The 27869-nt window shown below is 40.8% G+C and overlaps 1 protein-coding gene across 1 annotated transcript; it reads left to right on the top strand.

The window, feature by feature from the left end:
* Positions 1 to 795: 795 nt before the first annotated feature.
* On the top strand, positions 796 to 26658 carry LOC310650084 (olfactory receptor 5BS1-like; the record flags this gene model as incomplete). Its single annotated transcript, XM_083378918.1, has 4 exons — positions 796 to 817; positions 3213 to 3229; positions 18399 to 18906; positions 26210 to 26658. The coding sequence occupies 4 exons, from the start codon at positions 796 to 798 to the stop codon at positions 26656 to 26658; spliced, it is 996 nt and encodes a 331-aa protein (XP_083235044.1).
* Positions 26659 to 27869: the final 1211 nt, after the last annotated feature.

The raw sequence follows: 27869 nt of genomic DNA on the forward strand, positions 1-27869 counted from the left end.
TGATTTTAATAGTGGTGTGCTGAAAATCTGACAGCTGTAAACTGGTGGACTTCAAGGGAACCCTCTGCTTACTCCAATTGCAAATTCTTTTAAATGTCTCATAGGAGGTTATTGAGACTGCAAAGCTGGAGTCCAGCTCCATCATGCAAGGTACCCCTTGCAGATGGACCTGTATTGTTATTTTTGGTTTGAGCAGCTGATGGACTTCCGTGTGAGACACGGTCCATCTGCTCTTTCCAGGGACTGAGGGATCCTGCTGGGGTTTGTGCCGAGGGAAAACAGTACCTTCAAGCTCTGATGCCATAGCTTGTAATTCTTTCAGGCTGTCTCTGCTCCAATTCCAGCAGACGTCTGCAATGTGCCCCATCTTGCCACAGGAACGACACTTTACGGATCTGAACTGGCAAGTCGGACGCAGATGGTTTCCTCCACAGCTGGCACATTTCTGGTTGGATGCGTTGGCTCCCCTCGGTTCCTTGCATCTGCATCTGCACGCTGTGCTCTTAGTGGCTGATGATTGTCTCCGCTGGCCCCTGTCATTGTCCCACCTTGGTGGATGCTTCCTGGGTCTGTGCTGTACCACATCTGCCTCTGCCTCTCTGTCCAGGTCGCTGATTCTGCTGCTCGAAGCACACTCATGATGTATGGTCGCTCCTGAGCTACTGCTATTGTGGTGTGTGTGTTTGTCAGAGTCATTGGCTGCCTTGTAAGCCATCACCTTGTCTAAAACCTCCTGCAGATTCATCAGTGGCTTTGCGAGGATCCTTTGTCGACAAGAGTTACACTTATGGTGCCATGGGCCTAAAGTTGGTCACTGGTAAGTAAGGTATATGTAATGGATGTTGTTGTGCACTAAATTTTGAGGACACTATGAAATATACATAGTATTCATTAGAGGATGGAAACTGGAACCATCTTTTATTACATCCAAATTCACAGGTACAAAAAAAATTCTTATTGCAGTATTTACTAGGATATTTCTCAACCTGGTTTATTTGGATTTCATTTTGCAATAACCTTCCTTGAGCTGACCTACAAATTCACATTTAAAACATTTGGGAACTGATTGGTCATAAATCTGAATAGAGCTTGGCAAGGTTCAAGTAATGTTAACCACTGTGAATCTCAGCATTAACTCTCACTAATTGGGCTCCTTTACAACTTAAGACCACAACTCATGGCTCAGTTTGGAAGATCATATAGGAGCCGTGGCCAGGGGGGCTTTTGCCCAGGTTCGCCTGGTGCACCAGTTACAGCCCTACCTGGACTGAGATGCCCTATGTACAGTCACTCATGCACTTGTGACCTCCCGGATAGGCTACTGTAACGCTCTCTACATGGGGCTGCCCTTGTGGACCACTCGGAGGCTTCAGCTGGTGCAGAATGCGGCCGCACAAGTTGTGATGGGGGTTTCTCAATACACCCATGTAACACCTCTTCTCTACGAGCTGCATTGGCTTCTGGTTGCCCTCCAGGTGAGATTCAAGGTGCTAGTGATGACCTAAAAAGCCCTAAATGGCATGGGTCCGGACTATCTTCGGGAGCTCCTGCAGCCAGCATCAATTTCCCATTGTCCTGTGTGCTCCCACAGGGAGGGTCTCCTCAGGGTGCCACCAGTCAGGGAGTGCTGGCTGACGGCACCCAGGGGAGAGCATTCTCGGTGGGCGCGCCTGCCCTTTGGTATCAGCTGCCAGTGGAAATCAGGATGGCCCCCGACCTTCACTCATTTCACCGGGACCTAAAGACTTGGCTATTCAAGCTTGCTGGCCTGGACTGAGGGTTTTTAAGGTTTTTAAGGTTTTATTTTTTATTTTTTGGGGATATCTAATTATTTTTTTATTTTTACTTGTATATATTGTATTGTTTTAATCTGCCCTGTAAACCGCCCTGAGTCCTTTAGGAAAAGGGCGGTATATAAATCGAATTAAATAAATAAACTTGCCACAGCTAACTTGCCATGTTCAACTTGACACAGCCAACTCACCATGGGAGAAGTGTCCATGGGACAAGAGTTACATTAATAGCAAAGAAATGGTGCAATAGAATCAATAAAGAAATGTTGCAAAAGGAGGAACAAAATGAAATGTGAATTACAAAAAAAATAAAAAATAAAATTTAAAAAATATTTTATGTAATTAAAATGAGTGGTTGAATTGTCCACTTGCCAGTTGTCCCATGGCAAGTTGCCCTTGCAAGTTAACTGCCACAAATTGGTTGCAGTAATTTCTCCCATTCTGGTAACCTGGGTAAGTATAAATTTTTATCACCAGTGTGAATTATGGATTCCATAAGCATTTAATCCATAACTCCAACTGACTTTCTCTTTGGGGAAAATTAGGAAAACCTAGTCAGGTAATTGAGCCATGGACTCTTCAAATTGCATAAATTCATGATTCCTTGAGCTGTCTTGACTTCCATGTATTGATGTCAGGTGTTATTTGTGTAGAGAGTGATGAGACGTGGGTTTACAGTGTTTTATAGAGTTAATTGGATTAAAATATTTGGCTGTAGAAGTTGAACAAATAAAATAATAGATAAATAACAAATCCAATATATTTCTGTTATATGCTGCCCTTGAGTATGCACTTGATTCCACCAAGGGCACCACAAAGCAGCATGTAGCAAACTGACTCAGAGAGATCAGACAGGACAGATTCTTAGAGATCTCAAGGAATTCTGGTTTCCCAAAACATGATCTTTTGCATTTCAAATGGCAGCTTGGTCATTACTGTTATCAAAACCAAGTATCCTCTAAAAATGGCAAAACAAAAAGAAACAACTTTCAGTAGAGTACCCATGCAGCTCATAAGTTCAATCTTTCTTCCACCCTGAAGAGAAGTACACATTTCATAGGGGGGGAAAACAAATTCAGTCTCTGAAATTTTAATATTCAAGTTTTAAGATCCTTAATTCTGCTTCAATGTTTATTTTATTTCGATCTCCCAAAAAACAGTCAAACAGGAAGTTCAATAACACAGAATAGAAAGAAAGTTAAACACCAAGGTGATTATTGCAGGTACAGTATTTCTAATTATTATGAACATCTGTAAGCTTGTCCCAAGGGAAACAGTTCACTAAGACAGCTCATGAGAATATATGGAATGTACATTTATACATTTTTAGCAGTCAGTAACAGTTGCAGCTTTTTTCAGTCTTTGCAAACAAAGAGAAATCGGGTAAAATTCTACACTGTTTTTTATTTGATTTTCTAGAACGAAGAAAGGAATTGGTAAGTTTCTTAAGAAAAGAAACAAGCTTTTTAAATGTTTTTTTTTAAATTCTATCTCCTCATTCTTCTATATTACTTCTAATAAAATTTTGTTGATTAATATTGAATAATTCAATAGTAAAACATATTTTAAATTAATACTAAACATATTTCTCTGTTATGTGTTCAAGATGGACTGTGATATGTGTCTCTGTGTATGTGTGTATACGTGTTAGTATAACACATATAACACAATATAACATATAACATATAACACAATAGTATAATATTTTGCTATTTCACTATTATGTGAATTTTTCTGCAGACTTTTTTTCTTAATAAATACCAGAGAGTTAGATATGGCAATTCATTATATCCTAATTCATTCACATGTTGACTTTTTTATCCTTTTCTTAGCACTTCTTTCTTGTCTGAAAATGGAAACAGAAAATCAAAGTACCGTGATCACTTCCTTTGTCCTTTCCGGATTCTCAAATAATTTACCAGTGAATCTCTTCCTCTTTTTTGTATTCTTCTTTATTTATGTGCTAACATTACTGGCAAATATAATGATAATGATAGTTACAAGTCATCTCCCAAGCCCCATGTACTTTTTCCTGGCTCATCTAGCTTTTCTTGATATCTGTTTGTCTTCTGTCACTGTGCCTAAGCTCTTAGAAATTTTTAATGAAAGGCAGACAATTTCATATTCTGCCTGTTTCGCCCAAATGTTCTTTATCCTTCTAATGGGGAGCAATGAAACTTGCATTCTTACAGCAATGGCCTATGACCGATTTGCTGCTATCTGCAAACCGCTCCATTATCTTCAAATTATGAACAAATCATGCTGTAGATGGCTGGTAGGTGGTGCCTTGGCAGTGGCTTTTTCATATGCTTCAATAAATACATTTCCTGCTTTGAAGTTGGATTTCTGTGGAAAATGCTTTATTAAGCATTTCAGTTGTGAATTTACATCTCTACTCGCCTTATCTTGTACAGACACAGTCTCCAATTTGACACTATTACTCATAACTAGTGGTATCATTGCTATATCTTCATTCACTGTGATTCTATTTTCCTACATTCGCATCATCTCCACAATCTTGAAGTTGAAATCTCCAGAAGCAAAAAGAAAAACTTTCTCTACCTGTAGTGCTCACTTTATTGTTGTGGCTTTGTATTATATCACTGGATGTTTTAGGTATATGAGGCCCAGTTCAACCTCTTCAATTATTGTGGATGGGCTTTTCTCCATTCAGTATAGTATTTCCACACCCATGCTGAACCCTCTTATCTATAGCCTGAAAAACAGGGAAGTGAAGGAAGCCATCAAAAAGCTAATGGGCTAGACATGCTTAATTTCTGGTACTTGATAGAAGGCAAATTAAATATTAGGAAGACAATGATCTGAGAAATGAATATGTTGTATTGGAAAGATATTCCAATTTTTTTTGTAAGTTTGTTTCATATAAATTAACAGACATGGTGGATCAGAATAATTGGATTTCATTTGTGTATCTGTATATTATGATCAATCATCATTGAGATAAAAGCTGATAACAATAGATAATTTAAGAACTATTGTTAATAATAGTGCGTAACTGAGAATTTGTTTGGAAATTAGAAAAAGGTGGGAGAATGCAAATAGCAGGTGAAAGTTGTTTTTTTTCTTTTCTTAATTTATTTTGAGTAAAGATCTTTTTCTGTTTTCCTCTTTTTTTCTACTTTATTTGTAATATTAATATTGTTTGTACTCATTTTATATGAGCTAGAGAGAGATAGAATTTATAGTTTATTGTTGATAATATAGGGGTGTTAATGTTTGTTTTTTGATTTTATGCCCTGTATTTAGCTCTGGGAAGTCGGGGGGGGGGGAGTGGAGGAGAGGGATAGGGGTGGGGGAGGGGGGGATTAAAGTCAAAATGTATTGTAAAACTCTTTAAATAAAAAAAAATAATAAATAAATTTCTGTGACCCTCCACAATAATTATGATATTAATGGTGATGATGGTGGTGGTGGTGGTGGTGATGATGATGATAATGATGCGACCCTCATGGAATGAATCTTTCTCCATTTATGTAGAACTTTTTGCATGAAGAATTTTGCATGTAACTTCCGCAAATCTGGTTTTTATATAAAATTCACTCATCCCCAAACACCAAGAAATATGCCAAAATATTTTGTCTTTATTTGGGCTACAAATCATTGATTTCTTATACTATAAAATGTATGCACACATAAAGGTAAAGGTAAAGGTTCCCCCTCACATGCGTGCTAGTCATTTCTGACTCTAGGGGCCAGTGCTCATCTCCGTTTCAAAGCCGAAGAGCCAGCGCTTGTCCGAGGACATTGTTTATATATGTGGTCACATTTATGTATTTATCTCCCTCTGTGTGTGTACATACAAACACATTCTCTCTGTTCTTTCTTTCTGTCTCTCTCTGGGGGGGGTGTTTCTCTCTCTTTCTGTCTTTCTGTGTCTCTGTGTCTCTATCTCCCCCTCCCCTCTCTCTTTGTATTTAATCTCAAACTGCTCAGTGATCAATGCAATTTTTTTGGAAATATATTTGGATGCTGTGTAAACTGTATGACTCCCCAACCCCCATAAATCATGTGATTATGATGGTGATTTCCAGAATTATAACTGCTACTAGAATTAAAATAAATCTCAACAATTTCCATGGGTTTTTTTGCTTTGACAAATAGTATGCATTGTTCATGTATTTAACTAAATTCATTTCTTTATTTTTTCCCCTCTTGTCTGAAACAATGGGACTTCCTTTTTAGCACAATTGTCACTGTGTGCTGTATTCTAGAAGCTCAAGACATCCAAACTCATTGCCAATTAAGTGGCTGAGCATGATGGAATCTCTCTCTCTCTCTCTCTCTCTCTCTCTCTCTCTCTCTCTCTCTCTCTCTCTCTCTCTCTCTCTCTCTCTGTATGAAAGTAAGCATTCAGCTGCAAAGCTTCTGTGGAAGCCTGATCTTGGGTTTGCTTACTGCAAAGTCGCGTGGTCGCACAGAGAGACGGACACTTGAGCTGGGTAGTACTTCTTTTATTCAGATCAGGAATGAATCTGGGACAAAGGGGTTTACCTGGTGTTTCTTATACCTGCCCAGGTGAATGATGGCCAATAGAATTGAACCTGGGCTTCCCGCCAGCGCATGTGGCCAATAGGTTTAAACCCTGGCTTCCCGCCAGAGCTGACCATGCCGGGGGCTGTCAAACTTGCTCCGTCCGGCTTTTCCCGCCTCAGCGGTTATCGCCTGGAGCTGACCAGCCCCCTGCTGCCCTGGCATTTCCTGTGTATGCTAGCAGCATACACTACACCCCTTCCCCCATAGTGAGGATTTTTCCTCTGTCATACCATCTCCAACTATATACACATATTTACAAAACATGGTTACAATGGATACACTTGTTGATCTGTTGCCCCCTTATGAACGTACATAGTCAGTGAGGTAGCTTGGCGCTTTGTGTGGCCTACTTGACGTTCTTGGTACATGATCTTCCGGAGGTATGGTGGCGTGGCTATTCATTCCTTCGTGAAGCTCCTGTTGAGGAAGGTTGCTGTGTGTCTCTGTGTGTGATTTGCTGATTCCTGGTGACTGCCTGGTTTCTCTATCAGACTCCTGCCTGTACAGGGGTTGCCATTGCTCCCCCCCAACCATCCTCCTTGGTGAATGTGTTTGTATTGGCTTTTGTGTTGGATCTTCCTCCTCACCCCCCAGTGTGTCCTCTGCCCCCCTTTCAGGTGTCCTTTTCCTCAGTTGATCCAGATGCCTTTTCCACAGGAGTCCCCGTCCACCCTTACTCTGTAGGAAAGGGGCCCTGTTTGCTCTATAATTTCCCCTGGCACCCATGGATAACCCGTACTGTAGTTCCTGGCCCAAATGAGGTCCCCTAAGGTAAAATGTGTCTTGATGTTGGGGTTCCCCGTGTCTGCGGCTACTCTGTCTGGATGGAGCCTGTCTAAGGTTGAAATGAGGCGTCTCCCCCATCTGAGTTCTGCTGGGCTTTTGCCTGTGGCAGTGCAAGGTGTTGCGTGTTGGTGAAGGAGGAATGTGGCTAGTCTTTGCTTCCAATCTCCCTGTACTATGCGCTTGAGTGCATCTTTTGTTGTTCTCACGAATCGTTCTGCCAATCCGTTACTGGCAGGGTGGAAGGGGGCCGAGGTGACGTGTCTAATCCCTAAGGTCCTCAGGAACACCTGGAAATCCGAGGAAGTAAATTGTGTTCCATTATCTGACACGATTACATCAGGCAACCCATGTGTAGCTAATATTCCCCTCAATGCTTGGATGGTCCCTGCTGATGTCATGCTGCTTACAGGTACCACCTCAAGCCATTTTGAATGACTATCCACAACTACCAGAAATGTGTGACCTTGGAATGGGCCAGCATAGTCTATGTGCACCCTGGACCAGGGTGAGTGTGTTTCCTCCCACTTATGGACTGGTGCATGTGGTTGTTCTGGCCGTGTCCTCTGGCATGTGTAACACCCCGCTACCTGTGCTTCTATCTCCTTGTCCAACCCTGGCCACCACAGGTAACTCCTTGCTAGAGCCTTCATTCTTACTATCCCTGGGTGTCCTTCATGTAGTGATTGGAGAACTCTTTCCCTGAGCCTTGTGGGAATTATGACTCTGTTTCCCCACAAAAGGCACCCTTTGTGTGTGGACAGTTCAAACCTTCTTGAGAAGTAAGCAGTGAACTCTTGCCCTGGTGATTTGTCTTGCCACCCACTACTCACCCACGAATGAACCCTGCTCAGAACCTTGTCTTTTGGTGTCTCTGTGGCTATGTCCTTCGCGTTGAGGGGGCATTCTGGCAGTTCTTGGATTGCCAGGATTTGGGCAGCCGGTGCTGGGTCCGGCTCCCTGTCCATTAGGGGCAGTCTGCTGAGACCATCAGCATGCCCCATCTCCTTCCCTGGTCTGTGTATCAATTTACAAGAATATGCAGAGAGAAATATTGACCATCTTAGCATTCTAGGTGACAAAATCTGTGGTGTTTGTCTCTCTGTTGTGAATAGTCCTAATAAAGGTTTATGGTCTGTGAAGATTATGAAATCTCTGCCATACAGGTAATCATGAAATTTCTTTACTCCAGCAACCACTGCCAGTGCCTCCTTGTCTATCTGGGCGTAGTTCCGCTCTGCAGCTGACAGGGTTCTGGAGTAGTAGGCGATGGGAGCCTGAGTTCCATCCTCCTTGAGATGGCTGAGCACTGCTCCAATCCCATAAGGGGATGCATCGCACGCAAGACAGATTGGCTGATCTTCCCTGAAATGGGTGACAGTGGCATCGCTTGCTAACATGTTTTTTAGTGTTTGGAATGCTTTTGCATGTTTGTCAGTCCATTCCCAAGGCGCTTGCTTGTCAAGTAGCCTATGTAGGGGTTCTGCAATTGAGGCTTTGTGAGGCAGGAATGTGTGGTAGAAATTGAGGAGCCCCAAGAACGCCTGCAATTCAGGCCTGTTTTTGGGAGCAGGGGCTTCTTTGATTGCCCTCACCTTTGATGCAGATGGGTGGATGCCTTGAGCATCTATCCTGAACCCCAGGAATTCTGTCTCTGGGACCCCAATCCTGCACTTCTCCCTTTTGAGTTTGAGACCTGCCCCCCTGAACCTCTCAAGGACCGTCCTTAAATGGGTCGCCAGCACGTCCGGGGAGCTGGCTGCGATCAGGACGTCATCAAAATAAGGGCAAACCCCTGGTATTCCCTTATGCGTCCTTTCCATCACCTCCTGAAAGATTCCCGGTGCTACGCTAACCCCAAACTGCAACCGGTCTACCCGGAACGCTCCCTTGTGAGTGATGATCGTTTGTGCTCTAGCAGCCCCTGGGTCTACCAGCAATTGCTGATAAGCTTGGGTGAGGTCCAATTTAGCGAACACCGACCCACCTTGTAGGGACGCTAAGATGCTGCTGACTGCAGGGACTGGATAGGAATGGGCACTTAAAGCTCGGTTTATAGTCCCTTTATAATCAGCGCAGATACAAATTTCCCCATTTGCTTTAATTGGTGTTACGATGGGAGTTTCCCAATCTGCTCCATCAACTGGTGTTAACACCCCCTGGTCTACCAGCTTATCCAATTCCCGCTCTATCTTTTGCTTTAACGCGAATGGAACACGCCTCGCCTTCATCCTTATGGGTTGCACCTGGGGATCTAGTCTAAATGAGATTGGGGGACCCGTGTACTTTCCCAACTGTCCATTGAACACGTCCGCGAATTCCTCGCAGACTGCTTCTAGGGACAAATGGCTCTGTGTCTGATTAATCCCTGTGATTTTGATGCCCAAGGCGTTAAACAACCCTAACCCCACAAGGCTAGTCCGCTGGCCCTCGACGACCAACACACTTAATTTACCCTTGAATCCCTTGTACTGCACCCACAACAACGCCTCCCCCCGTATTTTGATCGGTGAATTTAGAAAGTCAGAGAGGGTCAGTCTGGATGTCCTCAAGGGAACCCGTTGGCTGCTCCGCTTGCAAATGTCTAAAAACGTTCTGGCGGAGATGATGGATACGGCTGACCCTGAGTCCAGCTCCATCAAGCAGGGGACCCCTTGCAGCCTCACCCTCAGTTTTATTTTTCGGGCTAGCGCCGCAGGAGCCCCTGTTTTGAAAACACCCGGCCGTCCTGACATGTGACTCACAGTCAGACCCAGCGACCGCTTCCCAGTACCTGTGGCATACTGGAACTCAGCTTCCACCTCGTGTAGGCTGTCCCGCTGCTTGCTTCTGCAGACCGCCGTGATGTGCCCCATTTTTCCGCACGACCAACACTTCGCCGACTTGAAACAGCAGGTAGACCGGGGATGCTGTCCTCCGCAGCTTGCACAGCGGGTAGACCGGGAGCCGCTCGCGCCGCAGCCGGAGCACTGGGTAGACCGGGGCTGTCCGTAACCGCTGTTCTGGGTAGACCGGGAGTTGCAGCCGCAATGCTGGGTAGACCGAGGGCGATTCGCGCTGTGACCGTGAGGCTGGGTAGACCGGGGTCCGCTCGCTCCGCATCTGCACTCCTGGTCTCTCTCGCCTGCCGTGGTTGGTCTCGGTTCTTTTATGTTGTCTCGGTCAGGGTTGAAGGATCGCTGAGGTCAGTTGATGGCATCCACCTCCAGCTTTGCCCCGTCTGCGTCGGTGCCTCTTCTCACCTGGTGGATGGATCCGCCTTCCCTCGTCTCGGGCTCCTCGGCTGCATCCCAGGCTAGGAGTTCATCTTGGACATCCCTCAGGGTCAGTTTCTGCTTAGCAAAAAGTTTCTGGCGCAGCTTCCTGTCCCTCACCCCACAAACGAGCCGATTCCGCAGCCTAATTTCTAGATTTTCAAATTGCAGAGGCGAGCTGCCAGCCTCAGAGCTGCCATATACTGTTTGGCAGACTCACCTGGTCGCTGATCCCGTTTTTCAAAACGATACCGCCAGGAGATCTCGGACGTCTCGGGCTTGAAATGTTCAGACAGCTTCGCCAGCAATTCGTTGTAGCCGATGGAGTGGATGTCATCGGGTGCGCAGAGACCGACCGCCAGCTGGTAGGTTTCTGTGCCGCAGCTGCAGAGCAGTACCGCCGCTCTCTGCCGGTCCTCCTTCACCCCGTTCACCCTCAGGTAGCATTCTATCTGCCCCACAAAGGCTTCCCACTCCTCGGGGCGGCTGCTATTGAAAAGGGGATACTGACCCAGTTGTGTCATCTTGTCATCTCGGTTGTCCTGCGTCTGGATCCGGGGCTGCTGATTGGATTCCGTCCGTGGCTAGCATTGTCCGATGCAGGATCCCACCCTCGTCGCCAGTGCAAAGTCGCGTGGTCGCACAGAGAGACGGACACTTGAGCTGGGTAGTACTTCTTTTATTCGGATCAGGAATGAATCTGGGACAAAGGGGTTTACCTGGTGTTTCTTATACCTGCCCAGGTGAATGATGGCCAATAGAATTGAACCTGGGCTTCCCGCCAGCGCATGTGGCCAATAGGTTTAAACCCTGGCTTCCCGCCAGAGCTGACCATGCCGGGGGCTGTCAAACTTGCTCCGTCCGGCTTTTCCCGCCTCAGCGGTTATCGCCTGGAGCTGACCAGCCCCCTGCTGCGCTGGCATTTCCTGTGTATGCTAGCAGCATACACTACACCCCTTCCCCCATTGCACAGAATCTTTACATTAAAAAAAATTGATTAACCTGACTGCATTCTATTGAGCTTAGATACCTATAAGGAACAGTCAGGAGTGAATAGATTTCCATTTTTCTATTTGGGTCTGAGTCTTATTTCTTCTCCCCTAGTTAAATCTATTTGTCACCTCTACTGTATATTCAACAGGGATATGATTTAATTCATACCTGAGTGGCCTAGCGCTTTTTCCTACTTTCTTCAGTTTAAGCCTAAACTTTGAAATGAGAAGCTCATGGTCTGAGCCACAGTCAGCTCCTGGTCTTGTTTTTACTGGCTGTATAGAGCTTCTCCATCTTTGGCTGCAGCGCACATAGTCAATCTGCTTTCTGTGTTGACCGTCTGGTGATGTCCATGTGTAGAGCCGTCTCTTGGGTTGTTGGAAAAGAGTGTTTACTATGACCTTCGTATTCTCTTGACAAAATTCTATCAGCCTGTGCCCTGCTTCATTTTGTACTCCAAGGCCAAACTTGCCTGTTATCTTTTGGCTTCCTACTTTAGTATTCCAATCCCCCATGATGATAAGGACATAATTTTTGGTGTTAGTTCTATAAGTTGCTGTAGGGCTTCATGGAACCGGACAATTTCATCCTCTTCAGCACCGGTGGTTGGGGCATAGACTTGGAGTACTGTGATATTGAATGGTTTGCCTTGTATTCGAACTGAGATCATCCTGTCATTTTGGGGATTGTATCCCAGTATTGCTTTTCCTAGTCATTATTGACTATGAAGGCTATTCCATTTCTTCTGAGGGATTCTTGCCCGCAGTAGTATACCTGATGGTCATCTGAATTAAATGCACCCATTCCTGTCCATTTTAGTTCGCTGATTCTTAAGATGTTGATGTTCAGTCTTGTCATCTCTTGTTTGACCACGTCCAGCTTTCCTTGATTCATGGATCTTACATTCCAGGTTCCTATGGAGAAAAAATCTTTACAGCATTGGACTTTCCTTTCACCACCAGACACATCCACAGCTGAGCGTCCTTTTGGCTTTGGCCCAGTCGCTTCATTCTTTCTGGCACTACTAGTACTAGCCCTCTGCTCTTCCCCAGTAGCATATTGGATGCCTTCCGACCTGAGGGGCTCATCTTCCAGCGTCATATCATTTTGCCTTTTGGTACTGTCCATAGGGTTTTCATGGCAAAGATACTGGAGTGGGTTGCCATTTTCTTCTCCAGTGGATTACGTTTTGTCAGAATTCTCTGCTATGACCTTTCCATCTTGGGTGGCCCTGCATGGCATAGCTCATAGCTTCATTGAATTACGCAAGCCCCTTCTATTGTGTTGTGGGTTGTGGACCTCATGGCAATGAGGAGGCAGCTGAGTACCCCATGTCAGCTCTTTATTAGTGGTAGGTGCATGCTGAACAAAGGGGGTTACCTGAACCCCTTATATACTTAGCAAGGTGATGCTCTGGCCAATCCATCCATCCATATCTCCCGCCAAAACCCTTTCAGCCAATCTGGCCACAGCATAGCGCCCCCTGGTGGTAACTGCAGAGCTGCTGCTCATACCCATACATAACACCCCTTCCCCCTTAAAAGATGACACATACATACATTAAAAAAAAAACCAATTGGCATGCATAATTCATTACAACACAACAGTGACCTGCTCTGGCCTGTTCAGGATTGTTCAAAATTAGCAAGGTATGTTGGTGGTCTATGGGTCCTGGTAGACCGTCTTGGCCCTTGCTGGTCTCCCACATCATCATCGGTCAGGGTTGAGTCCTGGTCCCACAATTCTGCTTGACCTTGTTCGTGGTTTCCCCTATTCAGTTCAAATGTCTCTTGTTGTGATTGGTCCCCCTGAGACCCTTCAGGAACCCGCTTCCTGATTTGATCTATATGACGCCTGATCTGGCGATTCCCCTCCACCCCTATAATGTAGGCCAATGGCCCAGTTCTGTCAACCACCACCCCTGGAATCCACAAATCACCTGGCCCATAGTTCCTTGCCCAAACCAAGTCGTTATTGAGAAATTCTCTAGGAACTCTGGGACTCTCAGTCTGAGCAGCCACTCTGTCAGGGTGCAGTCTGTCCAATTTGGTGATGAGCATCTGGCCCCACTGAAGTTCCGCTGGACTCTTCTGTGGCCGTGCAGGGTGTGGTGTGTTGTGCTAACAGGAACTGTGCCAACCATTGATGCCAGTCGCTATTGATAATGCGCAGCAATGCATCCTTGGTTGTTCTTACCATGTGTTCTGTTAATCCATTAGATGACGTGTAGAAGGGCGCCAATGTAACATGTAAGTCTGGGAAATGTGACAGATGTTTGTCTGTTTGAATTCCAAAGTCCCAAAGCAATTTAGCTTCATCATTTTCAATTGAATACTTTGTCAATTTTGTGGTGTTACCAATTCTTGCTTGCAGGCAAAGAGTATTTTGTGCAGGTATTCCAATGCACCGTTTATTGTGTAGTGGGTTCTGGACTGCATGGCAAGGAAGAAACAGATGAGTACCGCATGTCAGCTCTTTATTGTCACCGCCCTGAGTGCCTCGGGAGAAGGGAGGTATATAAATCTAATAAATAAATATTGGTAATAGGCGCGTACTGGACAAAGGGGGTTACCTGGACCCCTTGTATACCTAGCCAGGTATCACTCTGGCCAATCCATCCATCCTTATCTCCCACCGAAAATCCTTCAGCCAATCCAGCCACAGCACAGGCCACCTGGTGGTACCTGCAGAGCTGCTGCTCGTACCCCATACATAACACCCCTTCCCCCTTAAAAGAAAAAAAAAACATATAAAATACAATTGGCATGCATAATACATTACAACAGAAATCAATCATATACTGTGAATGGCTCTGGGCCTGTTCAAGATTGCACATAATCTTGACCTGGCGGAAATGGCAAAGATTTCGGCTTACTTGAAAGATCATTCGAAAGAACGTTATATTATGGAGTGGAAAAAGTGGATTGATTATATCCAGAACAAATATGGGACTAAAAAGTTTCATTTAGCATTTGAATAAGTTTTCTTTTCTTTTCTTTTTTTTCTTTTTATATGTAATATTAGTATTGCTTGTAGTCATTTCATATGAGCTAGAGTGCGATAGAATTAATAGTTTATTGTTGTTAGCATATGGATATTTATGATTGTTCTTTGTTTTTATACCTTGTACTTAGCTCTGGGAAGTCGGGGGGGAGGGGGGAATGGGGGGAGGGATAGGGAGGGTTAGGTAGGGGTGGGTGGAGGGAGGGGGGATTGTTAAAGATAAAATGTACTGTAAAACTTTTCAATAAAAAAAAGTTTGCACATAATCTTCAAGATATGTCGGTGGTCTGTGAGTTCTGATAGACCGTCTCAGTCCTTGCTGGTCTTCCAAATCATCATCGGTCATGGTTGAGCCCTGGTCCCAATGTTCTGTTTGACCCAGTCCCTGGGCTTCTTTATTTTATTCAAATGTTTTTTGTTGTGATTGGTCACCCTGAGACCCTTCAGGAACCCACTTCCTGATTTGATGTACATGACGCCTGATCTGACGATTCCCCTCCACCCCAACAATGTAGGACAATGGCCCAGTTCTGTCAACTACCACCCCCGGAATCCAAAAATGACCTGGCCCATAGTTTCTTGCCCAAACCAAGTCGTTATTGAGAAATTCTCTAGAGACTCTGGGATGCTCAGGCTCAGCAGCCACTCTGTCAGGGTGCAGCCTGTCCAATTTGGTGATGAGCCTCTGGCCCCAATGAAGTTCCGCTGGATTCTTCTGTGGCAGTGCAGGGTGTGGTGTGTTGAGCTAACAGGAACTGTACCAAACATTGATGCCAGTCGCCATTGATGATGCACCGCAATACGTCTTTGGTTGTTCTTACCATGCGTTCTGCTAATCCATTAGTCAACGGGTGGAAGGGTGCCGTTGAAACATGCCTAACTAAGTTGGCCCTGGTGAATGCCTGGAATTCAGCAGAGGTGAATTGAGGCCCCATTATCTGAGACTAATACTTCTGGCAGGCCGTGTGTGGCAAAGAGCCCACTGAGTACTTGGATGGTTTTGGCCGAGGTCATACTAGTGACTGGTATCACTTCTAACCACTTGGCTGTCTACCACCACCAAGAACAACTGTTCCTGGAAAGGGCCTGTGTAATCGATGTGCACTCTGGACCATGGAGTATGTGTCTCTTCCCACTTGAGTACTGGTACATGGGGCATCTCAGGTCTGTACCTTTGGCAGTCATAGCACCCATTAAATATTTATCCATTAGTGTAAAATCTGTATGCACAAGCATTTAAACCATAACTCCCAGTGTCTTTCTCATTTGAAACCATTAGGAAAATTTGGTCAGGTAGTTAGGCCATGGTCTATTCAAATTGCATAATTGTATGGCTTCTATTGCTATATTGACTCCCATGTATCCATGTCAGATGATATATGTCTTGGAAGTGCAGGGGGGAGGGTTACAATATTTTACAGAGTCAATTGGATTGTTACGTAGTGTATAGAAATTGAATAAAATAAGTAACTGATTGACAAGAAAATCAATTTCTGCTATGTTTTGCCCTTTAGTACCCACTTGATCCCGCCACTTGCTCTATATAGCACCATGTAGCAAAACTGTCTCAGAGCACAGGAGTTGGAGATTTCAAATTCTTCCCCAGGATTTCTGGGCTCTCATAATACGATCCTATCTCTTTCACTGCAATTAGCAGCATGGTCATTACTGCCATCATTACTTATTTTCATCTCATCTAGAATCCTCCAAAAACATTTTTAGAAGAAGAAAAAAAATCTGTTGTGTCATTATGCAGCTAGAAGATTCAGTTCTTCTTCTACCCCCAAGATGGAAGATTGCAAAGCTAGACCTTCTAATGGTGGTTCAACCAGTAAAGGAATATTCATTCTGACCATGCTCTTTTCTTATGGGGAACTCCAGAGGTTCATGAGAGTTATTAGGAAATCTGTGAGACTGAAAACCTCACAACAGGTGTTTTGTTTTGTTTTGGTTTTTTTTGTTTTTTTTTTTTTGAGAGAGAGAAAGATATAACACAGAAAGGAACAAGACTCCAAACTGATTCTTTCAGGTACAATATTTCTAATTACTATGGAGGTCTGTACGCTTGCCCCAAGGGAAACTATTGGCTATGTCTAATACCAAACTCATGTGAATGTGGCAAGTGACCATTTATAAGTTTTTAGCAACCAATAACAGATATAGCATTTCTCAGCCTAAAGAAATCAGCAAAGAACATCAGGTAAATTTCATTCTATAAGTAAAAAGTGAATTAGTAAGGTTTTTAAGAAAAGCAAACTTTTTAAATTGTTTTTATCATCTCCCAATTCTTCATTATTACTCCTAATAAAACATTGTGGGCTAATTATGAATAATTCAGCAGTAAAATATTTTTTTAAATTAAATAATGTAATACTGTATCTTGTATTCTTGGATAGTAGCACTATAAATATCCTTAAAAATGTCCTTAAATTTTTCCTTCCTTCCTTCCTTCCTTCCTTCCTTCCTTCCTTCCTTCCTTCCTTCCTTCCTTCCTTCCTTCTTTCCTTCCTGATGGAGGGGAATTACTGTTTTTTTTTTGGACAAGTATGTGACATTCTGAATAATTCATGTCCCTCTGTTATTTCTATTTTATGCCATTTCTATTTTTCTTTTTTCTTGGTATAGCATTATTGGATCACCATGTTCCAGTAACATAGGCATCTCCTAATACTAAATTTTATATAATCTGAAACAAATTTCAGTTTTCCTTTTGAAAGGAAGGAATTTGAAATTTAGTGAGAGATGAAGCTCAAACAAATAAAAAAATGCAAAATATCCTCTATAAAATTTCCATAGAAAGAAATCCAGCAGCCTAAAAGCATTTAATTTTCTATATCATTCTCATGCAAAATAAATATTTCTATAACATTAGGGAAATGTGACATTTCCTACAATTTTTAAACTATACTATAGAAAATCCCATGTTTCTCCTTTCAAACTTTTAGTTAAAATAGAGGTGACACCAGCAATTTAAAGCAGATTTCCATATTTTAATTCTCAGAGAATATGTTAGCTGAAAATGGTAAGAACTATATTTTGAGGAGATTTGATTGATGCAACTGTGATAGAAATATGGAGCTTGAAATAATGGAATTCTGACTCATTGTAGTATATCTTAAAATAAATAAGTAAATAAATATTTTTTCTTTCATTATTATTTTGTTATATTAAAAGTTGTTTTACTACTACTTTATGTTGTCTCTTTGCTGAGGTTGTGCAAAGTTGCTTAGAATCAGCAATTCTAACCTGGTTCATCAAAACTTCACTATACGTTTTATTCAGAAAGTCTAATAATCAGATTAATTGAAATAGCTTAACAGAAGCTTTAGAAGAGGATTCTGTGTAGTTGCAGTATGTGTTAGAGGTTGTGTAAGCTGGGGAAAATTTTACAGTATATTGATCAAGAAAAGTTTATTTTTCTTTATCTAAAGTATTTCATTGTTATGTGAATCTTTCTACACACTTTTCTTAATATGTACCAAAGAGTTGGGGGGGGGAGCTTCAGATTCTAGTGCAAAAAGGTGCCTCAGAACAAACACAGATAGCCTCTGCTTGGTTTTAAATAGCTATTTGTTTCCTGGGATAGTGGAATTGTTTCCTGATTTTATTTATTTGTATTGAATGTTTACAGCTGAAGGATCAAGTTGGAGACAGATCATTTTGGACAAAATGTGGTTGTTAAATTCATCATGGAGAAAATGTGGTCAAATCATAATGAAGAATGTGTGATAAGATAATCATTGAGAAAATGTGATTGCTAAGAGTCAACATGATGATCTGCCCATCAGTCCAACTATATTGATCTAAAGCCCTGGACATTTTGAAAGCAATTGCAGACTCAAAAAAAGAAGAAACCCCCCTTCCTCCATTTATTGTTTTGGAAGTATAGAACACACTGTTCCATCATAAATGAGAATGACAGTTTTCTCAATTCCATTTTTTTCTCTGCTAATCAATCCCCACCCTTAGTTGTGCACCATATTCCCTAAATTGTTTATTTTCTCTCCTTTTCTTCAAGTTTCTACAACATATGAAAATGGAAACAGAAAATCGAAGTACAACAAAAACCTTCTTTGTCCTTTCAGGATTCTTGAATAATTTGCCAGTGAATCTCTTCCTCTTTTTTATATTTCTCTTCATTTACGCCTTAACATTTCTGGGAAATATAGTGATTATGGTTGTTACAAGATATCTCTCAAGTCCCATGTACTTTTTCTTAGCTCATCTGGCTTTCCTTGATATTTGTTTTTCTTCTGTCACCATGCCTAAGCTGTTAGAAATTTGTATTGAAAAGAAGACTATTTCATATGTTGCTTGCTTTGCTCAAATGTTCTTTATTCTTTTAACAGCAACTAATGAAACATGCATTCTTGCAGCAATGGCCTATGACCGATATGCTGCCATTTGCAAACCCCTCCATTATGTACAAATCATGAACAAAGCATTTTGTTGGTGGTTGGTGGGTAGTGCCTGGGCAGTTGGTTTCTTCTTTGCCATGACAAATATATTACCTGCTTTGAAGCTGGGTTTCTGCAGATCAAATCTTATCCAGCATTTCAGTTGTGAATTTCCATCTCTACTTGCCTTATCTTGTACAGACACATTCTCCAATTTGACACTGTTCCTCATCACTGGTAGTGCAGTTGCCATATCTTCATTCACTGTAATTCTGTTTTCCTACATTCATATCATCTCCACTATCCTGAAGTTGAACTCTCCAGAAGCAAAAAGGAAAACTTTCTCTACTTGTGCTGCTCATCTTATTGTTGTGACTTTGTATTATTGCACTGGATGCTTTAGGTATATGAGGCCCAGCTCAGCCTCTTCAATTATTGTGGATGAACTCTTGTCCATTCAGTATAGTATTTCCACACCCCTGCTGAACCCACTTATCTATAGCCTAAAAAACAAGGAAGTGATGGAAGCCATCAAAAAGCTAATAGGCTACAAACCTTGATTTTTTGTACTGTCTATTATGGCTACAAAGCTTGTTGCTGGTTTTATATATATATATATTAACATATATTAAAATTAGTGGATTAGTTTAGTAGACTTCTTTTTGTGATCAATCATCATTTGGATAATGTCTTTTAAAGCCTGATATTTTTGGAAGTATTGTCCAAAGAGATTCTACTGATGTCTCATTCAGAGATTCTCAAAATTTGTGATTATATGACAACCTAAAATAATAAGTGAATGTGTGTTACCATCATTTATGATATTGGGCGGATGTGAGGGCGATCTGGCTGCGACATCTGTCACCCCATTGATCGCCAGGGTTGATTCGGCTGATCTGGCTGGCTAGGCGGGTGTCCCCTTCCTCCCTCACCGCTCCATGTGCGTCCCTCCTGAAGCTGCGCACTCGGTGGAAGAGGACGACCATCCCAGATAGAAGGAGTGTACCGATCTTCGGTCAAGGGTATACGATAGCTGCGCTCCCCTGCTAGAACCTCCAAACAAGCTCAAGATATTGGTCATATTGATTTATGATATTGATTGTGACAATGATGAGAATTGCTAATGGAATGAAATTTTCTCTATTAGCATAAGTATTTTTGCATGAAGAATTTCGATAAATAGATGATAGATGATAGATAGATAGATAGATAGATAGATAGATAGATAGATAGATAGATAGATGACAGATGATAGAGATAGAGATACTGTATATAATTCTTTCTGCAAAAATATATGTGCACATGCACACACACACAAAATGATGAACAGTGAATATTTATTTTGATGAAACATTTATTTATCCATACATTTGTTTGGTTTGTCATGATCTATCATGAAGTTGATCAATCTCACATTAAAATAAGGTAACATTGTTTTCCCTATAAAGCAGGAGTTCTTAACCTTTTTGTGCTTGAGCCCCTTTGAGAGCATGATGAAATCTAAGGACCCCAATTATGATTAACTACAACTATAAAAATAGTTTTAAAAAAATGAAATAAAATTTAAAAACTGTAAGATGTACTATATGCAAAAAGAAAATTGTTGCTGCTTTTCATATCTAAATTCATAGATCACTGGAATATATTCATAGAGCACCAAGCAGTCCATTAACACCAGGTTAAGGTCACATGATCTAATGGTTATTTATCCTATTCTGTTGTATTCAGACTCTCAAACCACCATACTAAGTCTGAAAATGTAATGCTCCCTACTCCCAAGAAGCTAGAGAGAGCAATTCTGAGCCTCTTATTCTATTCACTACCCAGCTGCTGGCTATTCTCTGACTGTCCTTTTCATAGCTATTCTTTCCCCATCTCCTGAGATCTTTACCATATATCATTACAGATGGGGAACATTTCTTTCTGAGGAGCTTTACTTGCTGATAACCTACTGAACCAAAATTATTTTAAGAAGCTGGAAGATTGGGCTTGCTAACTTTCAGACTGGCTCTCAGGAGATGACCTGGCTTACCTAGGATGTGTGTTTTTCTTCCTCATCAGCATAGGCCATATAAAGAATGAGCTTCTTCCCACTTGCCTTCCCCAAACTGTGCAGAATTTGAATTCCCTGCCTGCCTGTCTTTCATTCCTACCTTATTCAGAGGCTGAAGTGAAAAGTTGATACCATTGTATGACATGCCAACATTTTTTTTCAATTTATTTGTTCGCTTAACATAGCTTATGAGCATGAATGCAACTTACTGTCCTTTTAGTAATAATGTTTTATGCAATAAACAACTTAAACCTAGCCAAAATTCAGTGCAAACCACCATCAAGAAACTAACAGTAAAATATAGATATAGAAGAGAGAAAGGGAGGGATATAGATGCAGATAGATATAGAAATGAGATAGGGATAGGGATAGGGAGAGAGAGAGAGAGAGAGAGAGAGAGAGAGAGAGAGAGAGAGAGAGAGAGAGAGAGAGAGAGAGAGAGAGAGAGAGAGAGAGAAGAGAGAGAGAGAGAGAGAGAGAGAGAGAGAGAGAGAGAGAGAGAGAGAGACATGTGTGATCCATTTAAATCAATTATCTAATACAAGCAGGGCTTTTTTTCTCATAGAACGCCCAGAACGGAGTTCCAGCACCTTTTTTGGATGGAACCTTGTAGGGTAGGCAAAGTGGGTTGTATGACATGTGTGAGTTCTGGCACCTTTTTCTTTTACAAAAAAAGCACTGAATACAAGAACTACCAAAATTTAAATTGGTTTGGAATTTTTCCCTTCAAAAGAAAGGTTCTTCCAATTTCTTTAAAAGTCTTGGGAGGAAAAAGTCCTTTTCAACTGTTCACTATTCAGATTCTAAATGTAGGAGAGACATGGGGGAGTCACTTCCAAGGAGCAAGAGCTGAATTATAAAAAATTGGGCAGACTGTGGGAAAGAAGAAATAGGAGTGAATTGGGAGAGGCTAATGCTGCTCTGTATGTGAACAGCACATGTATGTGAGCAACCCCAGAGTAAGGAAATTCACCCAACAGATGGCTTCAACCAGTGATGGGATTCAGCCAGTTCGTACCACGTGGGCAGAACCGGTAGCTAATTTTTTGTTGCCCAGGTCCAGAATGGACTTCTGGAAACAACATCCACACAGAGAACCAGTTGTTCGCATATTTGAATCCCACCACTGAGTATATGAGACTGCACAAGTATGAACTAATTGCTTAGCCATTATACACATGTTCTTATGCATGACAATTACATAATATGACAATTACAGTGATAAGATTACAAACACCACTAGCATTTACTTCCTGGATAGATAGATAGATAGATAGATAGATAGATAGATAGATAGATAGATAGATAGATAGATAATAGATAGATAGATAGATAGATAGATAGATAGATAGATAGATATAGATAGATATAGATATAGATATAGATATAGATATAGATATAGATATAGATATAGATATAGATATAGATAGATATAGATATAGATATAGATATAGATATAGATATAGATATAGATATAGATATAGATATAGATATAGATAGGTATAGGTATAGGTAGAGGTAGAGATAGAGATAGAGATAGAGATAGAGATAGAGATAGAGATAGAGATAGAGATAGAGCAGACATGTCAAACACAAGGCCCGGGGGCCAGATCCGGCCCGCGAAGTGGTTTCATGCGGCCCGTGAAGCCATCCTGGAAACAGTGAGGGAACGGCCCCCACTGCCTTGGCCCTGGCCCAGAGACCCTCCTTCTGCCAGAGACCCTCAGATCTGTCCCACTCCTGCCCAGGCCCCCATAGGCACCCTTGATGCGAACATGTAGAGCTGGCCACACCCACCCAGTAGGCCATATGCACTCTAGCCACGCCCACCCAGTAGGCCACGCCCACCCTGGCCATACCCACCCGGCCCCCTGAGGGCAACCGCAATGCTGATGCGGCCCTCAATGAAATTGAGTTTGACACCCCTGAGATAGAGTAATCTTATCACTGTAATTGTCATATTATTGTAATTGTCATGCATAAGAACTCCCTAACCTTACACTCCTAGAAACACTAGCTCCTGACAATTCTAAAAATGATTTTAAAAATAAAAATAAAAATGAGACAAGCAAAAAGCAACAAGATGGACAATCTATAAGTAAATCTGTGTTTGATTTAAAAAATAGTAGGCAGAGTCAAGAACATTGACATATATAAAGGTCATGTTAAATTTTAATCATGTTGAGGTTCTTTGGGGGGATGTTGAGGAATGGATTTGAAGAGAATCATTTATTTTTTTATTTTTTTATTTTATTAGATTTATATACCACCCTTTCCCGAGCTCCTGTTTTATAGTCAAACTCACTTCTTCAAAAATATCAATTATTATCCCAAAAAAATGTTTACAGTTCTTTTAAATAGCAGAGAGATTCCTGGACCATCCACAAGTTTACAACAAATAACACCTGAGAGGTTCCAGCACTTTGCTTAAACAATAGAGATTAAGAAATGCAATAACAATCTTTTTGCTGATATCTTCTGTTTGGAATTCATTTTGAAAAGTGTCTAATTTACTCTTCCATTTGTGTGAGAACAAAATGTCCTGCTATATCTTAATACACTTTCTGGAGAATCCAATGGAATCCCTTTGACTGACAGCCTCCTTAAATGTATTGTCATCAAAACTGTATTCCACTGACATGTATTTATCTGAAAGGGAAGGTCTGTCAATCGACTTACAGTTTTAGAATAGTAAGCAACTCAAAGTCCCTTGGTTGAATTGGGCAGCTATATAAAATGAATGAATGAATCAATTGATCGATTGATCAATCATCAATCAATCAATCAAAATCCGTATGATTGCTGATAAAACTAATGGAGAGACATCCTGGCCTCATTTATTTGAGAACTAAAATAGGAAATGTTATAAATAAATAAATAAATAAAGACTTGGCAAAACCAGACTTTCCAGTAATCCCACAAAAAGAACTGGAGTTGTGATCTCAACAGTGTATGCACCCTTAATGTGCATAGGAAAGTCAAAAGCTCTGGAAACTATTAGGAATTTATCAGCCTGGATGCTCTACATGGAAACATAACAAGGAAAGGAAATACATTTGTATGTTACTCCCGTACGTATTTTAATTCTGTGATCTTTATGGCATATGGCACCATTTGTCCCAGAGGAAACTTGATGTTAAAGACACCAAAGATATATATGCATATCAAATGAGCAGTCACAGATCTTCAGCAGTCAAGAAGAGATGCAACAGTTTAAAATTACAAAATCTTTACAGATTAATAATCAATTTGACTTCAGTGTAGATTGCTTGCCGGGAGCTTCTAGAAGAAAGGCATGAATAGGTAAGTTTTCTAAGAAAAGGAAGCAAGTTTCTTTCCTAAAAAGAAAGAAAACCCAACAAAGTGTTGTATTAAAATAAATTGATTGCTGTTCGTCTTTACTCCTCTGAAATTGGTCAAAACAGAATCCCTTCTAATTTATTCTGTGTAATTTTCAGAGCGTTGTTCAGATAGCAAAGGATAAAGACTTTGTTAAATACTCTACAGAGTTATAATTATATAACAGTTTTTCACAATACAATGCCTTCTAAATAGGTTTTATTGAAAATTCTCTTAATTCTTCATCAAATTGTGGGAGCTTTTGTGAAGGAAGCCTGTTGGGGATATAGTATAGGGAATTTTGAAATAGGATTTATTATTATTATTATTATTATTATTATTATTATTATTATTATTATTATTATTATTATTATTATTATTTTATTTGACTTCTTTTGTAGTTTATTTTGCTACACATTGAAATTAGCTGACTAAGATTTTGTTAGTGTTTATTCTGTCATAAATTCCTTGGGAATGAAATACAGAATTTTTGTGCCAAATAAAGTTAATGGTAGAATGTATTTTCATTATTACCTATGGCTTATATGTTGCATTAATGGTGGAGAGCAAAAATACACAAATATGTTCTGGTTGTAGAGCTAAGTTTATTAAAATTACTGATGTATTTCAGTTTCTCTCTCTCTCTCTCTTTCTCTCTCTCTCTCTCTCTCTCTCTCTCTCTCTCTCTCTCTCTCTCTCTCTCTCTCTCTCTCTCTCTCTCTCTCTCTCTCTCTCATGTTTAATATCCATATTATCATTACAAGGAACAATTTCCTGACCATACATGGAAAAAGTGACCGACAACCCTAAAATCTTTCCTCCAATAACATTGTATTGTTGTGGTATTGTGGTCAAAATAAATAAATTTTGAAACTGCATTGCTGAAAACATATCCAAAAATCTGTATATGTTGCGATTTCATGTGCCATTTTGCTGCTTAAATTCTGAAATCATGTTCAAATGATTCATCAGCTTTGGCAAACTTTTATCAAATATTTTCAGCTCTGAATTCCAATCTCCACTTGCCTTATCCTGCACATAAACATTCCTCATTGGATTATATTCCTAATATCTGGTAGTTTTGATGCAAGTTCTACATTGATTATTATCCTAGTCTGCTACTTCCATTTCAGTTCAGCTATCCTGAAGTTGAACTCAGCAGATACAAAGAGGAAAATTTTCCCTATCTGCAGTTCTCACCTTATAATTGTAGATTTGTGTTATGGCACTCCCTAGTCTCCATATATCAGCCTCCCCAATTATTATTGATGAATACTTCTCTACTTTTTGTCTTGCAGATCACAAATAATACATATTTTGAAAGTAATACAACTTCAAAAAAAATCTAAAGGATAAATGAGTATTTTTCTCTCTCCCTTTTGTATAAGTTTGAAAATAGAGAATGTGTTGGTCTTCATATACTGTGTTAAAGTTTCTCTCATATTTTTCCCCTGATATTTTCTCCCCACCATCTAATTGTACAATGCATTGTATTATGTAATGGAAATATTATTTTCTCTTCTTGTTTTGAAGTTTCTACAGTGTCTGAAAAGGAAATGGAAAATCAGAACACCACAGTCACATTTTTTGTCCTTTTGGGATTTTCATACATTTATCCAGTCAATATTTTCCTTTTCTTGGCATTTTTCCTGATGTATGCTTTGACTTTATTGGGAAATGTTATGATTATGGTAGTAACAAGTTATCTCTCCAGCCCCATGTATTTTTTTCTAGCTCATCTGGCTTTTCTTGACATGTGTTTATCTTCTGTTACTGTACCCAAGCTGCTGGTAATTTTCTGGGCAAAAAAGAATATTTCATATTCTGACTGCCTTATTCAGATATTCATTGTCTTTCTTACAGGAGGCACTGAAGATTGTGTCCTTGCTGCAATGGCTTATGACCGATATGCTGCCATTTGCAAGCCCCTCCATTATATACAAATTATGAATAAATCTTTTTGTAAGTGGTTGGTGGGTGGAGCATGGGCAGTTGGTTTCTTATGTGCTTTTGTAAATATATTACCTATTTTGAAGCTAGATTTCTGTGGACCAAATTTTATCAAGGATTTCAGCTGTGAATTTCCATCTGTACTTGCATTATCCTGCACAGAAACATCCTCCAGTTGGATGGCATTTCTGATATCTGCTAGTCTTGTTGCAAGTTTTTCATTGATTATCATCCTAGTCTCCTACATCCATATCATCTCAACTATTCTCAAGTTGAATTCAGCAGAAGCAAAAAGGAAAACTTTCTCTACCTGTAGTTCTCACCTTATTGTTGTGGTTTTGTATTATGGCACTGCCTGCTTTAGAAACATGAGGCCCAGCTCAGCCTCCTCCATTATTGTGGATGAATTATTTTCTATTCAATACAAGATTTCAACACCCATGCTGAACCCCTTTATCTACAGCCTGAAAAATAGAGAAGTGAAGGAAATAATAAAAAAACTAATGGGCTACAAACCCTTGATTCCTTCTTCTTTGTAAACTGGTTTAATGTTGGATTAATTGACCATTCCATGAGAATTTAATTGAGAAACAAATGTATTATTTTGGAAATATATTTAAAGACATCTATTTTGGCATATGTGGAATACATTGGTTGAATTCAAATCAAGGGAAATTAATTTGTAAAGTTTAGTAGGCTTACACTTAGTGAAAAATATTAAGTCAGACAATATGTATTGAAATATATTTTCCCCCCTAAAACCTTGTTCCTATATCTACTTATGAAGCATATTCATAAGTAGTATACAACAGGATTCTCAGAATCTGTGATTGCATGACATCCTAAAGTAACAAATGAATTTGTGTGTCCATTCATAAGAATAGTGATATTGATGAGGATAATCATGATAACTGGTAGGAGAACAAAACCTTTTGTATTTGTGTGCAGACTTTTGTGTGGGAAGTTTCTATGGAACCTAATAAATAGTGAACATATATTGCAATGAAACTTTAAATAAAAGTTACCTGCACTCATATTGTGTTTCTTCATCTCTTCTTCATTCCATTAATCCAACACTGCTGTTATGAAACATGCTGCTAAAGCATACAGTAAAACCTAGGGAAGCCTACTGAACTTTGATGACAGAACAAGGATTATTTTGCTTTTTTTTACTGTGGCAGGCATCACCTGTTTATACCCTGCTAAGTTCAACTGCTTTTAAGGGGCATGTAGATGGAAAGCTGGGTTTTCCAACATTTTGTGTGGGTCCAGAAGGTGTCTACTTCTCCTGAGTAATAGCATCTGTCGCGCAATGGCTGATAAAAATGTGGACATTATTTTTAGCAGCAAATAAGTAATGTGATGAAATTGGTGCTGCATTTTCTTCCTGACTCTGAGGACATGCCTCTATTTGGGCAGATCCTGGCAGATCTCTTGGTCCATAGGAGGTCACATGCAGAGGGGGCATCTACATGGCTTGGACTGTCTTTTATCAACAGTTGATACCCATCTGATCAGATTCAACAGATTGAGCATGCTGCAGTTCCCATCAGCCAAAGAGTGCCAGCTGCCAGGAACTAGAAAAAGGTCTTCTTCTGTGGCAGTCCCTGCCTTATGGAATATTCTCTCCTCAGAATGGTTCTAACCCTGTTTACTTTTCACAAACCTTTAAAAACCTGGCTATCTACCTGGGCCTAGGCCTCAGAATGTATAAATGGCCTGTTACTTGGGTTCACTATTAGTTGATTAA

The sequence above is a fragment of the Vipera ursinii genome (genome assembly GCF_947247035.1).
Source record: "Vipera ursinii genome assembly, chromosome: Z".
In the NCBI taxonomy this organism is placed as follows: Eukaryota; Metazoa; Chordata; class Lepidosauria; order Squamata; family Viperidae; genus Vipera; species Vipera ursinii.